General features: G+C 38.1%; 1 protein-coding gene and 2 pseudogenes across 1 annotated transcript; all 3 read right to left on the bottom strand.

The window, feature by feature from the left end:
• Positions 1-100: 100 nt before the first annotated feature.
• LOC149209310 (BTB/POZ domain-containing protein At4g30940-like) lies at positions 101-17399 on the bottom strand (annotated as a pseudogene).
• Positions 17400-17883: 484 nt separating this feature from the next.
• Positions 17884-19812, bottom strand: LOC149209309 (glutamate dehydrogenase 1-like; annotated as a pseudogene).
• A 420-nt stretch (positions 19813-20232) lies between these two features.
• LOC149209308 (vesicle-associated protein 1-4-like) lies at positions 20233-21783 on the bottom strand. The gene is made up of 6 exons (XM_089398570.1): positions 21638-21783; positions 21370-21548; positions 21256-21298; positions 20916-20997; positions 20680-20795; positions 20233-20590 (listed from the first exon to the last, which is right to left on the bottom strand). The coding sequence occupies exons 1-6, from the start codon at positions 21746-21748 to the stop codon at positions 20342-20344; spliced, it is 780 nt and encodes a 259-aa protein (XP_089254696.1). The 5' UTR covers positions 21749-21783; the 3' UTR covers positions 20233-20341.
• Between the last annotated feature and the right edge of the window lie 5765 nt (positions 21784-27548).

Raw genomic sequence — 27548 nt, 5'->3', positions numbered from 1 at the left:
TTTACCAAATATTTATTACAGAGTGATATGTGAATATCTTGAAATGTGATCCCAAACGATAATGTTTAAACTTTTATAATGCATATACCATAGCTAGACCTTACCTTTCTATAGTTGTATAGTTCTTTTTTGCTTTGGAAAATTTCCTACTTGCAAAAAATATGGCACGATCTATCTCCCCTGCACCAGGTTGTGTCAATACCACTCCTAAAGTTATGCATGAAGCATCCACATGAACATGAAATTCCTTATTCCATTTTGGAAAAACTAATATAGGTGCAGCTAGCATCTTTTCTTTTAATATGTCAAGGCTCTTTTCACAATCTTCATTCCATAGAAATGTTACATCTTTCTTGATCAATTTTTCCATAGGTGCAGTGATCTGCACATATCCTTTGATAAACTTTCTGTAATATCTTGTATGTCCTAGTGTGGTGCGAAGGTGCCTCACGACCTTCGGTGCCGGTAAATTCACAATGATATCAATCTTCGCAGGATCCACCATAAATCCCTCCTTGCAAATAATATGTCCTAGAAATATGCTAAAAGGTACACATAATATACAGTTCTTGATATTAAAAAAAATCTAATGTTGTCTTCATGTGTCAAGTATCAGTCTTAATCTTGCAACATGTTACTTCAATAACCCAAACATTTTCCAAGCATCAAAGTATACTTCTAAGAAATTGTGAATATACTCTTTGAAACTTGTGACCACTACTCCTGAAAATATGGTAGGGGCCTTCTTCAACTAAAAATGCATCATTGTATACTGATATGAACCCCATTATGTAGCGAAGGTGTTATTAGGTCGATCCTCTAGTGCTATTCTAATTTGATGGTGTCCTGAAAAACCATCTATAAATGAATAGGATTCCTAACCTCCTACATTGTCCAGTAATTCTTAAGTGAAAGGAGTAGGGAATGGATCATGTAAAAATGCATCATTTAACTTCCTTAAATCAACACAAATCCTAATTTCACCCTATGTTTTCTTTCCTTGTACTACCATAGGGCTTACCCAATTTGATTCTTCCACTGGTTCAATGATTCCAACTACTATAATTTTCTCAAGTTCCTTCTTTAGTTTTTCTTTGTATTTTGGATTCAATCTACGAGGCTTCAAAGGAATATTCATAACTCCCAAGTCTCTTACTATGCCTTTCATATCTATGAACTTAGTGGGGAATAACTCCTGGTATTCATGCAAAATATCTGTCATTTTTCTGACTGTTTCTTCATCCCAGTAATCTCCTATCATTGCAAACTTCAACTCATCTTCTGACCCTATCTTCACCTTGTTTTTCTTTAATGTCTTTGCTATATCAAGAATTTCTATCTCAACTCCATTCACTTCGTGACAACCTTTAGATTCTCCTATGTAAATATTGCAAGGGTCTCCATCTTCTTCTGCAACGATGTTGTAGCATTCTATCACATTATGTAGCTGCGCAGCCTAATCAGTCTGCCAAGTGAGTGGAATTTCATTCCCAAAATTCTTCTTTTTAATGGTCTGAAGGGAAAAGTCTATATGTGGACAGTCTTCTTCAAAGATAAATGTCAATATAAACCCATCAACCATCATTGTCCAGCTCGCAGTACCATGTTGAAGTTCTGTTTCCAAATATCAGTTTTGAGGAATTGTTTCCAATGTATGGATGAACCCATGCACCTATTCCTCTCATGGAATCTCCTTCCATGTTGTCATGAAAAGCTTGATGTGCTCTCTAAAATCAGTTTGACCATCATATTTATCTATCAATTCTATGTCTACCTAACCAAACCTTACCCATATAAACCTACGACATTATTACCAACTTCTTATATTCTTCTTATGTGTAGCCCACCATCTAGCAAAAATAGTTCTTAGATCTATATCCAGGGCTACTAATCTCTGAAATTCTATACTCGTTCTTCATATTCTTGAAGAAAAATATTTATATCAGCCAGATCATCATAGTAAGGAAAATTACATACCTCATAGATTATACAACAAATTGACTTAGTCACTCTTGCACATCATTTTGTAGACACTTCATCTAACCTATTTTTCCAATGTTCTAATTCCTCTTCTGAATTAGAAGCATAGGAGCTATCATCCTCCCAACTCAACATTCCATCTACGGTAGGGTTGATCTGTTCTTCTTCTTTGGTTGTTACTTTATCGATGTTATCTATATCGGTCACGTTGTACTCCTCTTTAACTGGTTCAGTATACCTTGCTCCTTTTGATGGATCCAAAGGAATGATTACTCTCATATTATTGCTTTCAAGTATCATTTTCCTCTTCTTCAAGTTGATTATAGCCATGTTAGAAAATTCCCAATCTAATCTAAGTAATGCAAGATAGGGGTACTTCCATCCACAATTTCTATTATCCCAAAATCAATAGTTGTGTGCACCCCTTCAATGTCCGTTTTAATGCCCAATAATATTCCTAGAGGAACAATCTTCTGTTGATTCACCATTCTCACATGACCAGGTAACCATTACAACTTTGATTTACCCATTGGTTCCAATTTTTTCTTTTTCAGGACATTAGCTTCGAACCCCAGATCTAAAATAACTTTGCCCCTATCATATTCTCCTATTTGTGCACTAAGACTCATTTCTTACCCAGTTCTCTTTTGTCTATATAAATTATTTACTCAGCACATTTCACTTCATGATACTTCCTTAGATGCACAGGATTCTATCAATTCATTAAGTCCTTTTACAACCTTTTGGTTTCTTAACAACTTCATACAAGTTTGTAGGAAATATTTTAAAATTACTGGATCCATATCTTGTGTCACAACTTCTATTATGTCATTGTTATTCTTATGCTTCGGTTCCACGCTAGATGTTGAAGCTCCTAAGTCCATAAAGATTCGCTTTCCCTCCATAAGGACTTCTTTTTCCTTGTGACCATCGAACATTGGTTCTTTCCTTGTATTCTTTCTAACCCATGTATCTTCAGCTACCTTCCTCCCATCTGCTTTTTCATTTCCCGTCATAGCTCCACTCCTTGTTAAAATATTGATGTGTGGTTCATCTGCCCTCGGTTTTTCAGTCATCATCTAAATGTTATGGGTCGGTTGTGGATTGTTATTTTCTTGCATTTTCACTATAAGTACCAAACACTCTTCATTTACATGATCAAATTCTTTACAATACTTACATGTTGAAGTCGGATTCTAACAATCTCTTGTGAAGTTAGTTTCCTCGACACAATTATAACAAATAATCTAACCTCGACCTCACCCTGCATAGCCACCTCAGCCACCGCACTGTCCACTTCCTTCATGTCCTTTTTCTTCGACTTGAATTCCATATGTATCAACATCATGATCCATCATCAATTCATTGGCTCAATAGTTATTTTCATCATCCCCAGTGACTTATAGACCTTGAAAAATAAATTCTTTGCAGTATACACATATTTTTGTAACAAATAACAATCTTCAAAGTGATTTTCACCTCTACTTCTACATATCTCACACCATAAAATAGATCCAACATTCAAAGGATTAGGTGCTCCAATAGCTATGTAATTTCTAAAAATAGGACATTGCTCTTGAGTGACCTTCTTCTTTGCATTTTTCACACCACACTTCATCGCGAACTTCCTTACTCTTCTTCATATCCTATAACTGCAAAGTAAAATTTTCCAGCTGACTTTGTATCTACTGGATACCTGCATTTGCATCAACTATCGACCAACCTTCTAACTTCATTGCCAACTCCAAAGCTTCGGCTTGAGTCTCTATTTCTATTGTTTCAAAGGCAATATGATGTGTGGCAGCAACATAAATATAAACCATTCCTTGTGCTTCTAGGAACTATATCGAAGCTCACCTGATCCAACAATACCTTGAACCTTTGATCAAAATCCCATGCTGACCGAGTTAGCCCTTGTTTGGTCTCCTTTATTTCTATGATGCATTGCAACTAAGATTTTGGTTTCTTGAATTCTTTTACCAATGTTGATTTAATGTCTGCGTAAGACCTGATCTCATTACTCGAATATTTCATATACCAATTTAATGCTTGATCTTTAAATGTTGTGGAGATTAATGTTTTTTTCACATTTTCATCATGGACATGCTTCACAGTCCATACTGCTCTACATAACAACCAGAACTGCTTTGGGTCCTCTGATATAGTTCCTTTAAAGATTGGCAACTTAATATCATCGGCCATTGTTCTTTTCGGTGGTGGGGGAGGAGGAGGGGGATTGACAAGGGGAGGGGGATGGGAGGTGGGTGGTAGGGGGGCATGGAAAACCAAAATTTGTCTTACTCTAGCTAAATTTGTGCTTCAATGCACTTTCAAAATGAAAGGGTGAATACTATGGAGCTCCTTTGGGATTCTCGGGAGGGTTTCCTTCACCTTCGAATTCACTCAACAAAGGGCTATAGTTAGTTTCTATGAAAATCTTCAGATATTGGGCACAATATCTCCTCTTAGTATCTACTCTATACCTTTTTCCACTTCACATTGTTCTAGTCTCTTCTTTAGATTTTTTCCAAACATAATCTCCTAACCTGACTGCATTCGAAGAATTCCCTTTTCACACAAAATAATTTTAATTGACGATTTCAAAGATCTCGAGTACTTACCTCTTAGTCCTTTGAAAAAATTTCGTTCAGTGTCGCTCTATGACATAGTTGAATCTACCACGAACTCCGTAATAAATCCTCCTAAAATGTTGTCAACCCAAAAATCAACAACTCTTGAAATTTTGTTATCAATGTTCTTTAGTTGTTGTATCAATTCTAGAGTCCATTGCTTAAGTTCATCTCCTTTAAAACAATTATTTCTCTCTGTAAATCTTGAAATCCACTCATATAGCTGGACGTGAAATGAACCGAAGAAGATTTTGGACTGATCTTCAAAGATATACTTCTCCAACCGCCTTTTAGATGATAGTTTAGGGCTTTTGTTCTCCTGATATACAAATTATCATTCCTTATTTTCTTCCCACTCTTAGATTTCTTTCTTCAACAGATGCCAAAACATATCCCTCAAACAGATATGAATGCAAACAATAGAACAGTTTGTTGGCTTAGGTGGACTAGACCTAGGTTCAAAGTGTATTGTGCACCAACAAAACCCTCAACCACTAGCCCTCTTGGCAATGACCTACAAGTAGATCGCAATATCACCCAAACTGATTATGGGAGGTTGCAAAATGAGGTTTTTGCAACTTGAGGGATACTGCGCTATGGCACTAGTGTATTTTCTTTATGATTTAATTCTTATAAACATATTGCATCAAAATATTGCTTCACTCTTATATATTACTTTGCATAATTACATTCATTGCTCAAGCACAACATAAACATTCATAAATTATGCAGTACTAATATAAAGTGAAAATAATAAGAAAATGAACACTGAGACATGCATTTTACCGTGGTTCATCCCAATGTGGGCCTATGTCCACAGCAATTATTTCTTATAATATGAAATTTTGTAGAACAAACAGTTCTTCCCTGTGCACACAGCTTCAGGGTGTCTGCACACTAAGCTATAGACGGTTTGCGCACTAAGTTGCAGACCCAGGCCTCTGTACACACAACCGCAGAGCCTCGCCCTTCCTCCAAACTACATGGCACAAAAATATCACGTAAACATAGATATGTTCCAATACATCATCCCTTCTTATTTATTATTCATCCCTATACATACTATTACATGAGGGATTTCCATAACTACATTACCATGGATTCGATACCATGCTTTCTGAAATAGAACGGACTCTAGCCCAAAACCCACAACTTTACAATATTTTAATTATTTTACAAAAAGGAAGGGGCTTCACCGAGAATCCTTGATGCTGCGCGGTGACTTTCCTACATGGTCTTTGTTGTACTCCACTTCTCCACTGCGCGGTTCACTTCGTACTCCACGCATTCCTTTCTACTGCGAGCTTCCACAAAAGCTCGATTTCTTCCCAAAACTCTACCCAAAATATAGCAAAGTTGGGTTGCACCCAACAACATCCTCATTCATGAAATGAGCTTCATCTGTCAAAAAATGATATCCCGCACTGATGAGCGGCTAAGAGAGGCATTCCCCCTTCATCGAAATGCACCATTAAGAAATCACTCCATTATCCCTGTTGGATATTTAAGCCATCTTCCACCTGTGAAAGACATTCCTCTATATGCTAGCAAATCACATGACACTGCACATTGGTGCAACTTTGCCACATTCGTAACACTTTCAATTGTTTTCCACCAAAAAGGGGCTAACCATTCCGAGTTTGCTTTCCACTATCTCCTCACAAACCTCATAAATGGAACACCTATTCTTGAATATTGGAAACTCCTAATGTCAAGGAAAAATTCATCTCTTTCACATGAAGAGAAACAAACATTTCAAGACTCCATGCACCTATATGCGACGAAAAACTCAGTTTCTTTACATAATAATACAATGGTTCAAGAATTTAACATCCTAGTAGCACTTTTCTCTACGGAGAAACAAAGGAAACAGATTTCTACTACAACAGAAGATGAACATTTGGACGGAAAGGTACTCTTATGAGATGAACAAAAGCTTATACTCGCCAACAACTTGTGGGTAAATGTAGGCCTTGTTAATAGCACACTTGGAAAATTTGTTTCAATATTTTATTCACATGACTCAAATCCCCCAGAAGTGCCATCCTTCATGGTCATCAACTTCAACCAATTAAAGGAACACCATGGGACAATTCACATACAACATATGTATTCATTTCCCCCATCACAAGGGGTGGACACCGGCAGATACCACTTTTAATGGCATGGGCTTTAATAATACACAAGTCACAAGGAATGACATTAGACAAAGAAACGATTGACATTGGCACCAAAGAAAACCGAGGTTTATCATTCACTGCAATTTCAAGAGTACGATCATTGGGAGACATTCGAATCAATCCAACATTTCATTTCTCATGCATTGCATGAATACACGAGAATCCATATCTAAAATGTAGACAACAAGAGGAATTATTGCTTGCATCAAAATATGTGCAAGAGAATGAACTCTAGCCAACCATGCACTATGTCTTCCAAATTTACCCATGGTAAAACCACTTGCTACTTAACCAAATTTCACATATACTTTCTTGCTATTACATTTAACCTCATATCGTTTTATTCTTATTTTAAAAAAAGGTTTATATTAACTTTATTTTAAAAAAATTGCTTTCAGCAAACACATCCATTATCACTTACTATTTCTCCTTTTTAATGACCAACAGGTATGAATTCAGACTACTTACACATGTAACATGAATATTGTCGTGAAATTCAACAATAGGAACTTACCTTACAATGTATACAAACAAGGATCCTACCTTGACAATCATTTCCTATTTATCATTTGTGTCAAACTATTGAATTGTTATGGAAGATAAGGAAAATACTAGAAAAAATAATTCACAACCATGAAAGAGACCCACACAGGAAAATACATGCTCACTTGCAGGAACAACATTCACATCTTGGCACCACAATAAACATCAATTGGTGTTGTTGATGCCATGCCTCATCATGCATATATGATTAGTTTCTCACTGTCAATTAAATCTATATGACATAAAAGACTCTTATTGTATATATGTTTAGTCATTAACTACCAAAAACATCTCTATGTATATAGGTCATGTTTCATTGAACTACTGCACCATATGTAAAATTTCAAACATTGTATATGATTTAACTTTCATTTATTTATTGTTGTATATAAATACTTGCTAATGTTGTTACCTTAAATTGTATCGCTTTGTAGTCAGATTATTCTCATCAAGTAAATGATTTGAGGAAAGCACAAATGTTTTGCAGGTGTACAATGATCTAACACCTCTAACTGATGAGTCCACTGATATGTTATATCTCCCCCACAAAAAATTTAATGTGAATGTATAAATTATTTTCATGCTTTTAGAGCTTCCAATTTTACACTAACATTTTTGTTGTGAGTAATATCTTAAGTACAATGCCTTGCAAATTTGTATATCATAATAGAAATGCCATTCAAGAAAATGTTGCTTTCAGAAGACAAGCATATGTAAGTGATTTCCTTTGACAAGAGGCTATGTTCTAGAGGAAAGGAACTTCTTTTGCCCTATATATTTTATAGTAAAAATCTTTGTTCTATAAAAGTGTGCCATACCAAATTGGTTGTACATATATGTAAATAGTGAATCCTAAAAATTTGATAGCATGTGCTAAATGTACCTTAATTTTTCATCTTGCTGAAGGTGTTGCTTGAAAGGGGGTATATGTGGTGTAGATGAATGGTGCATCTTATTTCTTTTGAAAAGAAAAACAATTTTTGTCTTAAAACGTGGCTTTAAAATACATGCTGACTTTCCAGATTTTAATCAATTAAAATGATGGACGAATAAATAGGCCAACAACGATAACCCTGTTGCAATTTATTCTCAAACTTGCTCTAAAAATTTAGAGATATACATTCCCATGCCCATTAATTATCAAACCATCCAATATGTTACAAACATAGGTGATAAACAGTAGAAAAAGAACACTCATTTACACCACATATGTGATACAAATTTTTACAAGAAAACCAGCTTAATAATGTTGCAATTAATTCTCAAAATTGTTAAAAAAAACGAAGTTATATGCCTTTTGAACATATAAATAATAATTGGGTGTATAGTTAAGGCATTCCCTGGTGTTAAGCTTACAAGTTCAAAACTGATGGATAGTCTCACTTCATGTTAAAGTCACTTATTCAAAAACCATGGATGGTTCTACTCGATGTTGAGGTCACAGTTCAAAATCCATGAACATCCCCAGTGGATGTTAAGATCACTGGTTCAAAACCCATGGATGGTCACCCATGGATCATCCCACTTGATGTTAAAATCATCTGTTCAAAACCCATGGATAGTCCCCATTAATGTTAAAGTCACCAGTTCAAAACTCACAGATGGTCCCACTTGATATTAAGATCACTGGTTCAAAAACCATGATTGTCACACATGATGTTAAGATGACCTATTCAAAACCCATAGATAATCCCACCTGCCAAACCAATTAAAACCATATTATCATTATTCTTACCTACCAAACTCTCGCGCGCCTTCTATCAATTATAATCGAGTCCTTTTATGAATTTCATTTCGGTCACTTTTATAGGTTTCCTATACCCACGAGGGCCTTCCCAATTCTCTCAGCCCTCCTTATTTATTATAATGCATTTCAATTCCTTTTAAAAATATGTAGTAATATAATTAGAGAACTTGCCTTGAAGCCAATGATAAGATTAATTCTCCCATCGAAGAAATTAACAAGCTCAGTAAATAACCAATACTCGTTTTCAAATGCAACTGATAGTGTCCGCAGAGCTGTGCTCCAGTGATCGAGTCAAGAATTTGCCACCAAAATTACCCAAAGTTCAAACCTAAAAAAAATCCAAGTTCAAGCGTAGGTAGGTTTACAACATTGACAAACCTAAGTTTGACAGGGTTATCGTTTTCCCTCACCACTAATATTAAAAGAAATAAGAAAACACCAAGGGCACTGAAAAGGAAGAAGCCTGTTCACAGGCCAGAAATTGAAAACTAAGACTTCAAGCATAAGCTAGATTTTTGACCCCATCCACCTCTTTAACTTAGGGTAGCGTCACAGCAAAAGGGAATGTATTTTGATATGATTACTTTGCTCAACAGAGAAAAGTTGCCAATCCAATTGAGAACCATGCAAGAGTTGATTCTGCGTAAGCAACACAGGCAGAGTTTGAATGGCAACCAAGATGGCAGCATATTAAAATTGAAAGAAAACACCTAACACAGAATGAAAACCCTCAAGAAAAGTACATATGACTCGACAATGTGTAATTGCTGGGGTAAATTAATTTTCGGAAATGAAAAGTTAATCGAAATATTAAAGTGTGATACATGGTGGAGTTTTAAAATTGTTGTGCGGTTGTAAAGTTTCGGAGCTTTATATGCCTGAGCTTTAGGGTGGATAAAAGAAAAAGAGTTATGGTTTCAGAAAGGGACATAAAAGTGGCATTTTTGACAAAATACATTTACGATATTCCAATCAAAAAGAGGCTGCCACAGGGCATCTTTTATGTGAAAAAGAATAATATTTTAATAGCTCTTTAATTCCATTAAAGAAAAACAAATGTTCAAAAATTATTTAAACCATTATAAATTTTACTATAAAACTGAATTTAATATTTTTATATAGAAAAGTTTATATAAAAATATTTCAGAAACTAAACTTAATATCAGAAATATATTTGAAGTAGAGCTTTGAAATAATATATAAAATATAGACAAATAAATAATACCCAATATTAAGCAAATAATCCCTAATTATCATTTCAAAATTGATTTTGAAATAAACAATCTCTTGATAGATAATATTAAAAAATTAAATATTATGTGACATTTAAAAAAAGTATTATTTCATTCTATGAATATAAGAAAAAAAAATTATAAAATAATTTAATAATTAAAATTAATATCTAAAATAAAAATAACAATATCTTTCATCATTAGTAAAATTAAGATGAGTGATGGCTTTGAAATAGGTCATGATTTTTTCAATTTCTAAGTTGAGAATGTAAAGGTAAAATCATTTTTTAACTATGGTGAATTCATAACTTGTTGGGTACCTTGGATGAAACCCATGTTGGAATATTAATTCCAACTGCCGTGGAGCAGCGACGAGCCGCAATAGAGGACATACAAGGAGTCGGCTTATTCACGCCACCGCCATAAGTGTCCTTTCACCCTTTGCCTTTTTGTGTTCCCAAAGGAGGAGGAAGATCAGATCCGGGCTCTGCGCAATAACTGATCACCTACAGCATTAAAGAAGAAGCATGGCCGAGAAGGAGAGTACCAGCCTCGAGCCAGCCGCACCATTTATCAGTCTTGGGTTTCCACACAACCGACTCATGAAGCACAGCAGAATGTCAAAAGATCAGATTTGTTCATTATGTGCAGCAGAGACTCTGTCAGAGAGTTGAGGCAGTTGATGGATAAGTTATGACCGCTTCCTGCACTATATATGTGTAGAGCCACATCAGTGTTAATCTCTCTGCAATGTAGCGTAGCAACGCTCAAATGTAATTTCTGTGTGTTTAAAAAAGAATGTGCAGCAGCACGAGCTCACATGAATGAAGCCCTCTTGCGCAGCAGTGCAGGGACTGAAAAGTAAGAAGAGAGGCGCAGCAGCGTAAGGTTAGAAGAAGTTGTTTTATGCACAGCAGTGCAGTGATAGACAGAGTTACTGAGACAGAGCGATGGGACAGCAATAGAGAGAAAAGGGGAGCACGCAACAGCGTGATGTTTTGCAGGACAATACGCTGCAGCGCGTATGTGCAAGAGGAAGATTTAATGAACAGCAGTTCTTTGTGTTCGCTGTGTTTTGGAACAGCAATACATTCTACAAACGTGTTTCAGCAACTGTCTGCCAGATGCTGAAACACGTGTTACAGCAACTGTTTGTATATTTCAGAACTGTCTGCCCATTGTTGTAAGAGTTGTAACAGCAACTGTTTGCAGACACATATTGAAATGCCTCTGAAGAAGGCATGTTGGTGAATCCCTCTATTAGAAGGAGGATGTTATTTGTGTGGAACTGAAGCGTTCCCTGGTGAATCCCTCTATCAAGAGGAAGGTGCTCTTAAGCACAGTCTTTGAAGAATCCCTCTGTTGAGAGGAAGGTGCTCTTAAGCACAGTCATTGGTGAATCCCTCTGTTAAGAGGAAGATACTCTCACTGTGTTTTGGAGCAGCAATGCATTATACAGGCGTGTTTCAGCAACTGTCTGCCAGATGCTGAAACACGTGTTTCAACAACAGACTGTGTGGCTGAAACTGTAACTTTCTGAGATAGTGAGAAATTGGTTTGTGGAACTGAAGTGTTCCTGATGTAATCTCTCTGTCAAGAGGAAGATGCTTTTCAGCATAATCTTTTGTGAAAATCCCTCTATGTGAGGAAGACGAATTTGTATCAGTTGGTTTACTGTTTATGAATGCAAGTTATTTTTTACGTTGCTGTTACACCGTAAGTCAAAAATAGGCTTGACGTCAAATCACCGTTGTTGTTACACCAAGATCAACAACTAACGAAATTACGTTGCTCTTTCACTGCGAACAACAACTGACGAAACTGCGTTGCTGTTATACCAGTTTCAGCATTGCTGTTACACCGTTTCCAGCAAACGATTTTCAGTTTTTCTGTGCAAAACAGAGTGCAAAACAGAGCAATTTTTGTTGTCTGTCTGTTATGGAATTTATCATAAAATTCCAACATGGTATTAGAGCTAGTCCAAGCTCTTTGAAGTGTCAATGAAGCTGAAGGAAAGATTTCTTGCAGCAACAACTTCTCCAGCAGCGTGAAGACTCAGCCAAGAAATAATCCAAGTGCAAGGAATGGCCAGCGTTAGCACTAGCGTGGGTATGATTGAACGGCCAACAGTTGAAATTAAAAGGGGAGTGTTGGAATATTAATTCCAACTGCCGTGCAGAAGCAGCGAGCCACAATAGAGGACTTACAAGGAGTTGGCTTATTCACGCCATCGCCATAAGTGTCCTTTCACCCTTTGCCTGTTTGTGTTCCCAAAGGAGGAGGAAGATCAGATCCGGGCTCTGCGCAATAACTGATCACCTACAACATTAAAGAAGAAGCATGGCCGAGAAGGAGAGTACCAGCCTCGAGCCAGCCGCAACATTTATCAGTCTTGGGTTTCCACACAACCGACTCAAGAAGCACAGCAGAATGTCAAAAGATTAGATTTTTTCATTATGTGCAGCAGAGACTCTGTCAGAGAGTTGAGGTAGTTGATGGATAAGTTATGACCGCTTCCTGCACTATATACGTGTAGAGCCACAACAATGTTAATCTCTCTGCAATGTAGCGCAACAGCGCTCAAATGTAATTTTTGTGTGTTTAAGAAAGAATGTGCAGCAACACGAGCTCACATGAATGAAGCCCTCTTGCACAGCAGTGCAGGGACTGAAAAGTAAGAGAGAGGCGCAGCAACGTAAGGTTAGAAGAAGTTGTTTTATGCACAGCAGTGCAGTGATAAACAACAGTGATAGACAGAGTTACTGAGACAGAGCGCTGGGACAACAGTAGAGAGCAAAGGGGAGCACGCAACAGCGTGAAGTTTTGCAGGGCAATACGCTGCAGTGCGTATGTGCAAGAGGAAGATGTAATGAACAGCAGTTCTTTGTGTTCGTTGTGTTTTGGAACAGCAATACATTCTACAAACGTGTTTCAACAACTGTCTGCTAGATGCTGAAACACGTGTTACAGCAATTGTCTGTATATTTCAGAACTGTCTACCCATTGCTGTAACAGCAACTGTTTGCAGACACAGATTGAAGTGCCTCTGAAGAAGGCATGTTGGTGAATCCCTCTATTAGAAGGAGGATGCTATTTGTGTGGAACTGAAGCATTCCCTGGTGAATCCCTTTGTCAAGAGGAAGGTGCTCTTAAGCATAGTCTTTAAAGAATCCCTTTGTTAAGAGGAAGGTGCTCTTAAGCACAGTCCTTGGTGAATCCCTCTGTTAAGAGGAAGATGCTCTCGCTGTGTTTTGGAGCAGCAATGCATTCTACAGGCGTGTTTCAGCAACTGTCTGCCAGATGCTGAAACACGTGTTTCAGCAACTGAAGTGTTCCTGATGTAATCCCTTTGTCAAGAGGAAGATGCTTTTCAGCATAATATTTTGTGAAAATCCCTCTATGTGAGGAAGACGAATTTGTATCAGTTGGTTTACTGTTTATGAATGCAAGTTATTCTTTACGTTGTTGTTACACCGTAAGTCAACAATAGGCTTGACGTTAAATCACCGTTGTTGTTACACCGAGATCAGCAACTAATGAAATTACGTTGCTATTACATTGCGAACAGCAACTGACGAAACTGCGTTGCTGTTATACCAGTTTCAGCGTTGCTATTACACCGCTTCCAGCAAATGATTTTCAGTTTTTCTGTGAAAAACAGAGTGCAAAACAGAGCAATTTTTGTTGTCTGTCTGTTATGGAATTTATCAGAAAATTCCAACATGGTATCAGAGCTAGTCCAAGCTCTTTGAAGTGTCAAAGGAGCTGAAGGAAAGATTTCTTGCAGCAGCAACTTCTCCAGCAGCGTGAAGACTCAGACAAGAAAGAATCTAAGTGCAAGGAATGGCCAGCGTTAGCACTAGCATGGGTATGATTGAACGCCCAGCAGCTGAAATTAAAAGGGGAGTGTTGGAATATTAATTCCAGCTGCCGTGCAGCAGCAGCGAGCCGCAATAGAGGACTTACAAGGAGTCAGCTTATTCACGCCACCGCCATAAGTGTCCTTTCACCCTTTGCCTGTTTGTGTTCCCAAAGGAGGAGGAAGATCAGATCCGGGTTCTGCGCAATAACTGATCACCTACAACATTAAAGAAGAAGCATGGCCGAGAAGGAGAGTACCAACCTCGAGCCAGCCGCAGCATTTATCAGTCTTGGGTTTCCACACAACCGACTCAAGAAGCACATCAGAATGTCAAAAGATCAGATTTTTTCATTATGTGCAGCAGAGACTCTGTAAGAGAGTTGAGGCGGATTGATAAGTTATGACCGCTTCGTGCACTATATATGTGTAGAGCCACAGCAGTGTTAATCTCTCTACAATGTAGCACATCATCACTCAAATGTAATTTCTGTGTGTTTAAGAAAGAATGTGCAACAGCACGAGCTCACATGAATGAAGCCCTCTTGCACAACAATGCAGGGACTGAAAAGTAAGAAGAGAGGCGCAGCAGTGTAAGGTTAGAAGAAGTTGTTTTATGCACAGCAGTGCAGTGATAAACAGCAGTGATAGACAGATTTACTGAGACAGAGCGCTGGGACAGCAATATAGAGCAAAGGGGAGCACGCAACAGCATGAAGTTTTGCAGGGTAATACGCTGCACCGCGTATGTGCAAGAGGAAGATGTAATGAACAACAGTTCTTTGTGTTCGTTGTGTTTTGGAACAACAATACATTCTACAAACGTGTTTCAGCAACTGTCTGCCAGATGCTGAAACATGTGTTACAGCAACTGTCTGTATATTTCAGAACTGTCTGCCCGTTGCTGTAACAGCTGTAACACCAACTGTTTGCAGACACAGATTGAAGTGCCTCTGAAGAAGGCATGTTAGTGAATCCCTCTATTAGAAGGAGGATGTTATTTTTGTGGAACTGAAGCATTCCCTCGTGAATCCCTCTGTCAAGAGGAAGGTGCTCTTAACCACAGTCTTTGAAGAATCCCTCTGTTAAAAGGAAGGTGCTCTTAAGAACAGTCCTTGGTGAATCCCTCTGTTAAGAGGAAGATGCTCTCGCTGTGTTTTGGAGCAGCAATGCATTCTATGGGCGTGTTTCAGCAACTGTCTGCCAGATGCTGAAACACGTGTTTCAGCAACAGACTGTGTGGCTGAAACTGTAACTTTCTGAGATAGTGAGAAATTGGTTTGTGGAAGTGAAGCGTTCCTGATGTAATCCCTCGGTCAAGAGGAAGATGCTTTTCAGCATAATCTTTTGTGAAAATCCCTCTATGTGAGGAAGACGAATTTGTATCAGTTGGTTTACTGTCTATGAATGCAAGTTATTTTTTACGTTGCTGTTACACCATAAGTCAAAAATAGGCTTGACGTCAAATCACCATTGTTGTTACACCAAGATCAGCAACTAACGAAATTACGTTGTTGTTACACTGCGAACAGCAACTGACGAAACTGCGTTGCTGTTACACCGCTTCCAGCAAACGATTTTCAGTTTTTCTGTGCAAAACAGAGCAATTTTTGTTGTCTGTCTGTTATGGAATTTATCAGAAAATTCCAACAACCCAAGATAAAACCTAGTGGCTACCAATAAATCCCTAAGAGTATTTCTAACACTAAGTAAGACAGATAAATCAAGAATTTATTACTTAACAAGAGTTGAGACTCCACCAGGGCGGGGGAGCCTAAGCAAATGTATAAATTAATATGATGTTAAATTAAGTAAATAGGTAGGTCTGGCAAGAGGCAGGATTGCTCTATGGCTCCAAGGAAGTTAAAGTTGTGGAGTATTCATGGATCTTATGATGCATGAAAACTGACCAAGGTGAATTTTATGCCATCAATGAAAGGATTCAGTTAACCAGAGAAAAACAGATAACTTCTCTCACTCTTTTGGGAGATTACTTCTTCATCGTTTAGTGAAGGATTCCTTAGTGAGGGACAAACATTAGAATGTCCTATGAAAATAATTAGGCAAGCCAGAGAAGAGTTCTCTTCAAAAACATATTTCCATGTCCTCTGTGATCTCAATAAAAATGTAGAGTTATGTGCTAATGAAAGGTGTAAATTAAATTTAGGGGCCTATAAGAGAATGAGCCTGCCACCACTTTCAAGTCGTCCAATAAATGGTAGTCTGTCCATGATAAGGCCACACTATTCTTGCCCCGAAAACCCATCAAGCTGATGACTTTAGCATGATCACTTCAAGGATACAAAGTTGCCTCAGGAGGAGATTGCTCTTGGGAAGCCACATTAGCTTCCCTGCATCTCCGAGTGGCCAATCTTATACAAAATCCAGGAGATTGCTCTTGGGAAGCCACATTAGCTTCCCTACATCTTTGAGTGGCCAATCTTATACAAAATCCACTTTCTCACATGTACTTGGATCAAGCTGATGTTAGCATGATCACTTCAAGGATACAGAGTCGCCCGAGGAGGAGATTGCTCTTGGGAAGCCACTTTAGCTTCTCTGCATCTCCGAGTGGCCAATCTTATACGAAATCCACTTTCTCACATGTACTTTGATCCCACACCCCTACTCCATATTCGACGTTTAACCCTCTGCAACTGGCATACACGTGACCATGGCTACTGCTGGCAAGCTCTCCGACAGTGAAATTTTGTCTTAGCCTCCTTGATGGCACACCTCAATTCTATGTTGCAGCTTTCCCGTTCTCGTATTGCATCTCACCATGCCACCATGGCTGGGCTTGTCCACGAGGCGCTGGGACTAGAAAACCACGTCGTTAACAAGATAGAAATTAAAACTGAGGGGTTGTAGCTCCTCCATGGTCCAATCATAGACATGAACCATGCTGCCATGTGCCACGCAGCATCGTCCGTCTAACACTACTCTGATAGTGGTGGCATCTCCCATGACTTTTCTATGTATGGAACGCGAAAGCTGAATTCGGTTTCCATCCAAGTTTTCAACCCATGTGGTACTATGGAGTTTGTCAACGAGACCATAGTAGATCACCTCTTTTTAAAGAAGCTTCTAGGACATGTGTGGAGGGACGTAAAATTCCCCTGTTCACAGCAAGTCGAGGAGAAGAGTGCTCTGTCTCATCACAAATCGTTTTCCCCCAACATCCAGTTTCACTTTCTGACCATCATCTTGCTCTCTTCTGATCGTCATCACCACACGGTTATGAAACTAATCTGTATAATGAAAAAACCCTCTGCTGTGAATCCTTGGTGGTAGTGGTCAACACTTAATGGGCGTTATGTAAGATGCAGTTGTTCTCGTTGGGGTTTGTTTGAGTGCTTGGCCCACTATGGTGTAAAATGGGTGAGATACACCTTTTCATTGATTGGTTTTTCGTTCTAGTGGAATACACTTTATTATTATTCATGTTCAATAATAACACTTAAACAAGGGAAGCTGTGAGGCAGCGAGTCCCTGCATGAATTTAATATTTAAGGTCTAAGCGAGTTCGAATACCAGTCGCAGCAGTTTAGCTTGTTTACTCCGAAGGATTCTAGTTAGCATTCAAGCAAGCAACACTAGGAACAGAAGCAGGGGCATCATCAACACCAATTGCATAGAAATAAAGGGCATCATAGGTAGAGCCAATTTCAGATTCTCCGGTTACAGGGCATCAGGAGCATCATTCAAGTAAGCATATCAGCCATCAGATCCAAATCCCATGCCCGTGGGGGCAATTTTTGGTTATTAAGGTAAAGGCAGTTCGAATACCAGTCGCAGCAGTTTAGCTTGTTTACTCCGAAGGATTCTAGTTAGCATTCAAGCAAGCAGCACTAGGAACAGAGGCCATAGAGACAGAAGCAGGGGCATCATCAACACCAATTGCATAGAAATAAAGGGCATCAGAGGTAGAGCCAATTTCAGATTCTCCGGTTACAGGGCATCAGGAGCAGCATTCAAGTAAGCATACCAGCCATCATGAAATGCATGTCATGCATCCAATATTACATAATAGAGCTGAATTTTAAGAAGCCTGAGAGAAGTCAAATTACTCCAGCTTCTGGATCTGTGGGATGATTGGCTGCCTCTATAATAAATTTGGCCTTTACTTCACTAGCATTCTCCCTCTGACCAGTACGCAGTAGCAATCAAATTACTAAATTAGCATCTCCAACTTTGCAATAACAGTGATTATGGAATATATGTATCAAAACTAAATCTCAACAAAGTAGCCTATGCAATGCAGTGTTTTGTCAATTGAATTAAAAAGTACTTTCAAATCCCTGTCAACTTCCAAATGCCAGATGGTCTTGTGAAAATTAAATTGGATGGATACTCACCTGTTCAGAACACCACCTAAAGCAGCAGGGATGAGCACGTCATAGTCTTCAAGCAAGAGAGTTTTGGGATCAATTGAATCTGCTGCTTCAAATCCTTTAACAACACCATTAGTCTTTGTGTGCTTCATTAAAGCTGGAATGTCAAGCCCATTGATGTTCTTTATAGCTCCTGAAATGTCACTAACTGCTACAATATTTCCACCCTTTTCATGGATAAGTTCAGCTGCCCAGGAACCGACATTTCCAAAACCCTGAAAAGGTCAGAGAGGTTTTGGTTCAAGAATGTATTTCAGTCTGTAATGGTTCCAATCCCCTCGAATTGATGTTATTGCCATATTTATGCAGCCAATTTCATTTCATTTAGTGTCCATAGATATCCTTTGAGTAAAGCAAAAGCATGGTAATGAGTTTCTTTGATGCAATTAGTGCAACTAGTAAATTCAAAGAAAGGCAAGCAAGATGGTGTTTTTTTTTATGCGGCTAGACTTACATTCACAGTAAAGGCTGAAGAGAAAAACAATCTACCTGGATTACAAAACGTTGACCTGAGATGATTTTACCATACTCAGCTAATAAAGCTTCTGTTGCAAACATAACACCTCTACCAGTTGTAGCATCCCTGCCAAGGGATCCACCTAGATCCTATCCATCATAAACGAATCTTTCTAACATCAAAAAGCTATGTAAATTATACACTCAAGAGGTTGGTGAGGTCTTTTGGAATAAAGATTTATATACTTACAACAGGTTTTCCAGTAACAATTGCAGGTGAGTATTCGTGGAATTTTGAATACTCGTCTAATATCCAGGCCATTGTCTGTTCACATCAACCATGTAAGCATAGTGGATATTGAAGAAATATGTATTAAATCTCGGAGCTAATAACATCTATGTGGACTCCAATCAAATCATGGATCTTCTGAGTAAAGACACGAGTAAGCCTTTCTAACTCATTGAAACTTAAACTCCGTGGGTCGCAACCAATACCACCCTTTGCTCCCCCATATGGTATGTTAGCTACAACAGTCTTCCATGTCATTAGTTGTGCTAAGGCATTTACCTCATCTGGGTTAACCTGCATACCCCAGCGATAAATAGATTATTTATAGCATTCTCTGAAATGATTGTTGCAGGGTACACACCTGGTATAATTCATCTGAAATAAGTCCCTTTCCATGTGCAAAAGGCACCTGTGTGCTGTCAAATGCTTCATTTGTAATTCGATTTCCAACCAGATAACCCTGAAAAACTAGCCATGCAAGAAGCCAGACAGGTATGCCCATACCCTGTCAGTAGTGAAAACAAGTGTCAAATGGATAATACAAACAAGGGGCAAAGATACAAGGAAATGTGAACACCCTAGTTAAAATAACAGGCATTTATTGAGTAAAGATGAGTTATAATAGAAACATCAGACAGGCATAAAATGTGGAAAGATACAAACTAAGAATACACCCTAAGTTAAAATGACATGAACTAAATGCACACAGGTTCCAGTTTCTGGTTATTAAGTTTCCTTTTACCTGTATCCCTTCATAGATATGCATATAAAAAGAACAAAAGCTCACAGTAAAAAACAAACTAAGACAACCAAGGATTCAATGCACACCAGCATAATAGCATTTACTTTGTAACATCCACCAAGAGTTTATAAAACAACCTTTCATTCCGCTCCTGCCAAGAGAAATTGTGTAACCCAGTAAACTATACTGTCAAACATATTTTATGCAATTTCCTTCCAGTAGTATCAACCACTTGCTTTCTCAGTAACAACATTGACCTCAAAAATACAACATGCTAAAAGTAGCACCCTTATAAGAAGTTAAAAGCAGGCCTAAACAAACCAGAAACCACATGAAAACAAATACAGCCAAAAAGCAACACATTCTTCATGCTCACATTATCCACTGAGGAAACACTCTGACTCCGATTGTCTACAGATTCCTTTGGTGCTGAACCATCCTCTAATGGTTGTCGTTCAGGAGAAGTGGTCTGGACTGGAGATACATACACCACCCTCAATTTGTGTTCCTCATATACCTTGTCAGATTCCTTGTTGAACTGGATGACACAAAAAATTGTTTCAACTGAGAGAATCCCTTGCAATGAGCACTAAGCTTCAGGGAAAATAGTTTTTAGTGTGAACTCACCATATCTGGAGTAATATCTTTAGCAGTCGTCCCAGCAGGGACCATAACACTCTGCACAAGAAATTTGTCCTTACATTGCATATCAGGCGGTATCTCTTTTTGCGCTTGCATGGTGACTACAAATAAAACAAAACCAATGAGAGGACAATCAAGCTCACATTAAACAAGCTCTTTAATTTATCATATTCAAGCAAGAAATATTAATCGATTAACCTTTAAAATAAGAAGCTTCAAACCTGTCACATCACATGTAGACTGAGGTGGGATGACACCTGTATTGGGTCGTACACAGTACTTCTTTGGAGATGTAGTTTTCACCTGTCATAATAGAATGCAGCAATAACCTCTGGTCATCTTGTTAAAACAAGTCTTGAAAAGTGGTCCCACCCATCAGGCAGAAAATCTAGAGTTGTATCACAAGGCATAGAATAAATAGAAAATACGGCAATCTCAAGTGACTTCACCCTAGACATTGATGCCTTTCATGTGTGCAGAACTGTAATACCTCCATGGAAATTGAAATTAGAGAAATGAGCAGAATATTTACAAAAGAAAAACAAAAGGAAATATGGCTACCTTAAATGCAACATCGAAGTCCATGTTGTTGAAAAGTAGCACCCTTATGAGAAGTTAAAAGCAGGCCTAAACAAACCAGAAACCACATGAAAACAAATACAGCCAAAAAGCAACACATTCTTCATGCTCACATTATCCACTGAGGAAACACTCTGACTCCGATTGTCTACAGATTCCTTTGGTGCTGAACCATCCTCTAATGGTTGTCGTTCAGGAAAAGTGGTCTGGACTGGAGATACATACACCACCCTCAATTTGTGTTCCTCATATACCTTGTCAGATTCCTTGTTGAACTGGATGACACAAAAAATTGTTTCAACTGAGAGAATCCCTTGCAATGAGCACTAAGCTTCAGGGAGAATAGTTTTTAGTGTGAACTCACCATATCTGGAGTAATATCTTTAGCAGTCGTCCCAGCAGGGACCATAACACTCTGCACAAGAAATTTGTCCTTAGATTGCATATTAGGCGGTATCTCTTTTTGCGCTTGCATGGTGACTACAAATAAAAGAAAACCAATGAGAGGACAATCAAGCTCACATTAAACAAGCTCTTTAATTTATCATATTCAAGCAAGAAATATTAATCGATTAACCTTTAAAATAAGAAGCTTCAAAGCTGCCACATCACATGTAGAGTGAGGTGGGATGACGCCTGTATTCGGTCGTACACAGTACTTCTTTGGAGATATAGTTTTCACCTGTCATAATAGAATGCAGCAATAACCTCTGGTCATCTTGTTAAAACAAGTCTCTGAAAAGTGGTCCCACCCATCAGGCAGAAAATCTAGAGTTGTATCACAAGGCATAGAATAAATAGAAAATACGACAATCTCAAGTGACTTCACCCTAGACATCGATGCCTTTCATGTGTGCAGAACTGTAATACCTCCATGGAAATTGAAATTAGAGAAATGAGCAGAATATTTACAAAAGAAAAACAAAAGGAAATATGGCTACCTTAAATGCAACATCGAAGTCCATGTTGTTGACTAGCTGAAGAGAGCATGAACTTTGCTTCTTCAATTCAACTGATCACCATTGATACAAAATCAGATATCCATTAGACTACCAAAATGTTGGCAATAAAACATAACTATCAAATGCTGAATATAATTTTGTTTAATATCCTTCCTTGTACAATAAGGCAAACATTTTTGTTTAATACCCTTCCTTGTACAATAAGGCAAACATAAAAATCATACATAAGATGCTCATACAATGGTGCACTATAAATAGTATATACTATTGTCAAACGAAAATCACTTTGTATTTATGCATTCTACAGTTCTATCAAAACCAAATTATGAAAATGAAACACAAAAAAAAAAGTGTTATATATTAACTACAAAGGACACCAATTAAAAAGTTTCAAAACCTTCTTGCGTCCGCAAATTCAATAGAAGGAATTAGTATTATGAAGCTATTCACTTATAGAGAAACGTAAGTTCTCCCGGCTGAATTGTGACAATTTCGTTAGTCATGACTAGTTTTATGCCAGGTAACCTGTATCCTTGAAGTTGGCCACTGACAATATAAATAATATCGAGTTCGCAGAATGATCAATTCACACACCTACAATCCAAGCTACAAGAAACAATCAGTTATAAACAAAAATAATCTAGCTTACAAAAGCCTGAGTTTGCACAGAATTCATTGTGTGCTATTAAGAGACAGATCAATGATCTCATGTGCTAAAAGTGAATTCCTCCCCGGTGATCCGACAATATTTGGACAATCCATCCAAACACGGTAATTGCATGCATTCAAAAGAAAGATTTTACCCTTGACCAAGGAGGAGGGAGATTCTGCCAATAACCAAAGTTTAATCAACGATCCAAATAAAGCCTGGAAGCAAAATCAAGAACTGACCGACAGTATACTCCTTCGCCTGCCCAAAGAAGAAAATAAAAGATTCACATCAATGCCAAAAATTTCAACACAGAAATCGAAAATACATAAATTCATCTGCAAAAACCCTGCTAATTTCAGAGGGCGAGGCAATAAACTATGTGAATTTGCAGTTCTATTATCTTCAAACAAATTTAGCGGGGACCTGAAGCAAAAATCTAAATCTATGATCGGAGACTCGCAAAGTTCTGCATAAAGTGTAAACTCCGAGTTATCGCAAATTACGAAACAATCTAACGAAAAGACCAGGCAAAAACCTAACTCTATACGGAAAAAACGGCATTTGTTTCCTGTGTGGAACTACGAATACTTTAAATGTAAAGTTCGCGTAATTGCCGAAGAATTTAGCAGCAGAAAACTCCCTCTTGAAAAGGGATACAACATTAGAAATTCCTCAGTAAGGGAAGTAAACATTGTAAGTTCAATACCTCTCTCAGGTAAAGAAAAGGCAAATTATGCACCCGGGAAAAGGTAGAATCCGGTGTCGGGAACGAGAGTCAAGAATTATCACCAGCAACTTCAAGCGAGTACCCAGTAAGCTGAGCTAGGGCGTTACAGGCACCTGTGTGCTGTCAAATGCTTCATCTGTAATTCCATTTCCAACCAGATAACCCTAAAAAACTAGCCATGCAAGAAGTGAGTAGGCCTGAATGAAGCCTCTGAATTTCAATTAGATTAGCAAAGAGACTGGACGTAGTAATAAACAGGATAGTAATAAAAAGAAAAAACGAATAATTAAAAGTTATATAAAAAATTATTAAATAAAATAATATGACAATTAGAATATATAAATATATAAAAGTCGCCACAGCTGGACCGCTGGACTTCATGCTACCGCATGGATACCAAGTGTCGCGTTAAGTCCCGACGGAAAATCCCAATGGCGCAATTCATGCAGTGAATGAATGGCTTCTGTGCGCAGTGGGTGAACCACTTTCTGTGTGCAGTGGGTGAACCACTTGAGTTAATGGCTTATTTGAATGGCTTCGTGCAGTTAATGACTTGGGAGAGAGACAGGGGCAAACCGACGAGAAAACGGGCTTAGGCTTAGGCTTAGGCTTGTTGGCAGGGGAAAGTTTGGAGTGGCCTTCTGAAGAAAACGAAAAAAAAAATGCGGGGCAGATCTTCCGGGGGTTTGTTTTCCCCCAAATTGATTGTGCTCCTTTGCGTTCCTCAATCGGTCACCTGTCCTTGAGAAGCCTGATGGACAAGGCCCCGAGGTACGCCAGAAGGCATTTATGCTGTCTGTAGCATTTCTAGATATCCGTTGATTTTGATAATTGGACCTTTTGTTCCTCACAGGATCCAAACTGAAGCAGTTGGAGGAGAAGAAAGGCATTGTTATTAGATTCGTTATTGGACACAGTGTTACAGCTGGTGGTATTTTGGATCGTGCCATTGATTCAGAAGACGCACAGCATCATGATTTCCTTAGATTGGAACATGTTGAAGGCTACCACGAGCTCTCAGCAAAGACCAAGACCTATTTTTCTACAGCAGGGATTTCTTAACTGCATGAAGATCTTGCCGTCAAAGAGGAGGGATTTCTTAACTACATGAAGATCTTGCAATCCTAACAATCCTCCATGATATCAGTGTCGTCATCAAGCCTTCTAGGTAAGTTTTTCATATGCCCTTTATTCCTAGCAAGATCTATTTCAAAAGCAGCAAGCAGCTCCACTAATATGAAATCCTGTCTGAAAGAAGGTGAAGATACCTCGTTCTGGGGCAAGTTTTGATTTACCGCCTTGTTCTGTAAGATTACTCCCTAGGGTTAGGATTTCGAAGATTGAGAGGCTCTACCAAACACCACGGTAGAATAACATGACCACGCCTTCATGTTCCACGTATTATAATGGCGGGTATACGGCCAGGCCTATTGAAATTCAGACCTCTATTGTGATCCAGCAAAACAAGCTGCACAATGGAGGAGAGACCGTGGCAGACCCGGCTATAACAAAAAAAAAACGAAGACCTCACCTGCAATTTCAGTGAATTGGAGGATCAGTCGCCAAGTTGCAGAGCTTTTTTTCAAGCAGAGGCCTCGCTGCAAATGATCGAGCCGGAGATCAAGGGTAAGGGGCAAAAAAAAAAAACGTAACTGAGGACAGATTTAGCTATGGCACAATTTGTCCGTGGGAATAAACCCAATTATTTTTCTCCCGAGATATTCAGAAAACTCCCTCTTGAAAAGGGATACAACATTAGAAATTCCTCAGTAAGGGAAGTAAACATTGTAAGTTCAATACCTCTCTCGGGTAAAGAAAAGGCAAATTATGCACCCGGGAAAAGGTAGAATCCGGTGTCGGGAACGAGAGTCAAGAATTATCACCAGCAACTTCAAGCGAGTACCCAATAAGCTGAGCTAGGGCGTTACTGTGCAAACCCTCTGCATGCAAAAGATATTAGATGGGTTACATAACACGCAACATTATGGAACAAAAGCCTTAACAGAAATTAAACCTGGAACAAACCCTAGACCTCTCAGTAAGTACCTGAAGGTGCTTCCCCGCCATATCAAGTCTGCGACGCCGCAGGAAACCGGGGATGGTGTGTTAGCTAAATCCTCTCTTGAAGATTATTGAGAGGCAGAGTAAAATGTTGAAAAGCAACTTGTTTCCGCTGAAGAGCATCAGAAGGAACCCTCACCTTAAATGTAAAACAACAAATCAAAGAATGTGTGAAATTCTGGAGGAAACAGAAGTTACTAAAGGCACTGCGCAGAAATGTCTGAGAAGGTCGAGTGACAGAGATCCCCAGCAGGCTCACCATGCAAATGACTCGCAAACCCCACGGAAAAACCAAGTACAACTGAACCATAGGATCATAACCTTATCTAACCGACGGTGATGCCGCTCCACATGTTAAACCAAAGTACATCGAGAAGGATCCAACAGCGGTTGAACCACCGCATGCACGAGCTGCCAATGCACAACCTTGTTATAACCTTAGGAAACCCTGCAACCTTAGCATATACATATACCTGTTTACGAAATAAAGAATTAATGCTAGCATTAACACTAGACCGTTGACGGTCAGGCATAATGAAACTGGGCGTAATTTTCAACTTAACCTATGTTCGGGCCTCTTCCGCCTCGGGAAGAGGCCAAATAAGATGGGAAAGCTTCACCGGGAAGCAGACATAGGTTATCTAGGCAGAACACCACACAGACCTTATTCTAACCGTCGTATAACAGACAAGAAAAACGGTAAACTAATGCTAAGTCGCGTCATAACGATTACTATAATCCCTGCCGGATGCGACTAATAACTTGCTAAAACGCTTCCCTGATGCATCTCACATTGGGAAAAACACTGACATTGCGAAAAATGTTGAAATGATAGAAACCGAAAATTAACGACCCACACAAAAAGATAACGTACACATTATACAGCGTTGAACGTGGAGCCAACGACAATGATTTCAGAAACAGAGGGTTCCATGGAGGGAATACTTCAGAAATTTGAACACTGACTCCAATAATAGACATGATCAAATTACCGACGCAGAAATAATTACAACGCACATCCTTCGATCTATGGGTCACGCCAAGCGCAATCATTTCATAAAGCAATCCGTAAAAGAGCACTTCATGGAAATTCATGTTGTATTGTACTTGGAAAGTAAATTGGTTAGACTACGCTTTTAATATTTATATTCACTTACTTATTTTTTCCATCCATGATTTGATTAATTTAAATATATATTATTTATTTATTTAAAAGACAGATAATTTTGATTTATCTAAATTATATATTCATTATGATAATGATTAATAATTTATTTATAATTTATTTATAGATGTATTTAGAAATAAAAACTAATTTATTTATTTTTAATAATTTATTTACTAATAAATTTAAAAGTAAAAAATTATTAACATTTTTCATAATTTAAAGTTGGAGATTTGATAGTTAATGATCAATTAAGATCATCCTGCGTCAAAAGTTGGATTAAGCTTAGATTTTATGTTCAAGTATCAATCAAACAACTCATACGAAGTGTTCAAACATGAATGAATTAGTGGATCCCAAGAAATATGTTGTTATGAAGGATAATATTTTAAATTAGATTATATGTACTTCAAGGTTTGTGTAATTTTGCGGCTTTAATGGACGGTATTTACGTCCAAATCCTTATAGGTTATTTTAAGAGAATAATTTTGATTCAAAAATATATAAATGATATTAAAGATGAGGAAAAATTATAATATAACTAATATAACTGTGAGTGATTCTATATTAAAATTTATAAATAATATAATTAGCAAATTGCTTCAAAAGTACAAAGAGACACAGATAAGTTTTCTTAAATGGAATGTATTGGAATGCATTTGTAGACATGATTTGTATTATTAAAGTGCTCCTAAATATTAATTCATT

This window comes from Pinus tabuliformis, chromosome 1_2 (assembly GCF_031772625.1).
Source record: "Pinus tabuliformis cultivar Carrire ecotype Pingquan chromosome 1_2, CPIR1, whole genome shotgun sequence".
In the NCBI taxonomy this organism is placed as follows: Eukaryota; Viridiplantae; Streptophyta; class Pinopsida; order Pinales; family Pinaceae; genus Pinus; species Pinus tabuliformis.
The sequence above is the reverse complement of the archived record's forward strand: the minus strand, read 5'-3'. Positions and strand labels throughout refer to the sequence as shown.

Bases quoted from the DNA above. Each gene is read 5' to 3' on its own strand.
- LOC149209308 (XM_089398570.1), bottom strand. From the start codon at position 21,748: ATGCAAGCGCAAAAAGAGATACCGCCTAATATGCAATCTAAGGACAAA. The intron at 21,299-21,369 runs GTTGCTTTTTGG...ACTTCTCATAAG, and splicing joins AATGTGAGCATGAAGAATGT to GGTGCTACTTTTCAACAACA. The intron at 20,796-20,915 runs GTTTGAAGCTTC...TTTTATTTGTAG, and splicing joins GTCTACATGTGATGTGACAG to TCACCATGCAAGCGCAAAAA.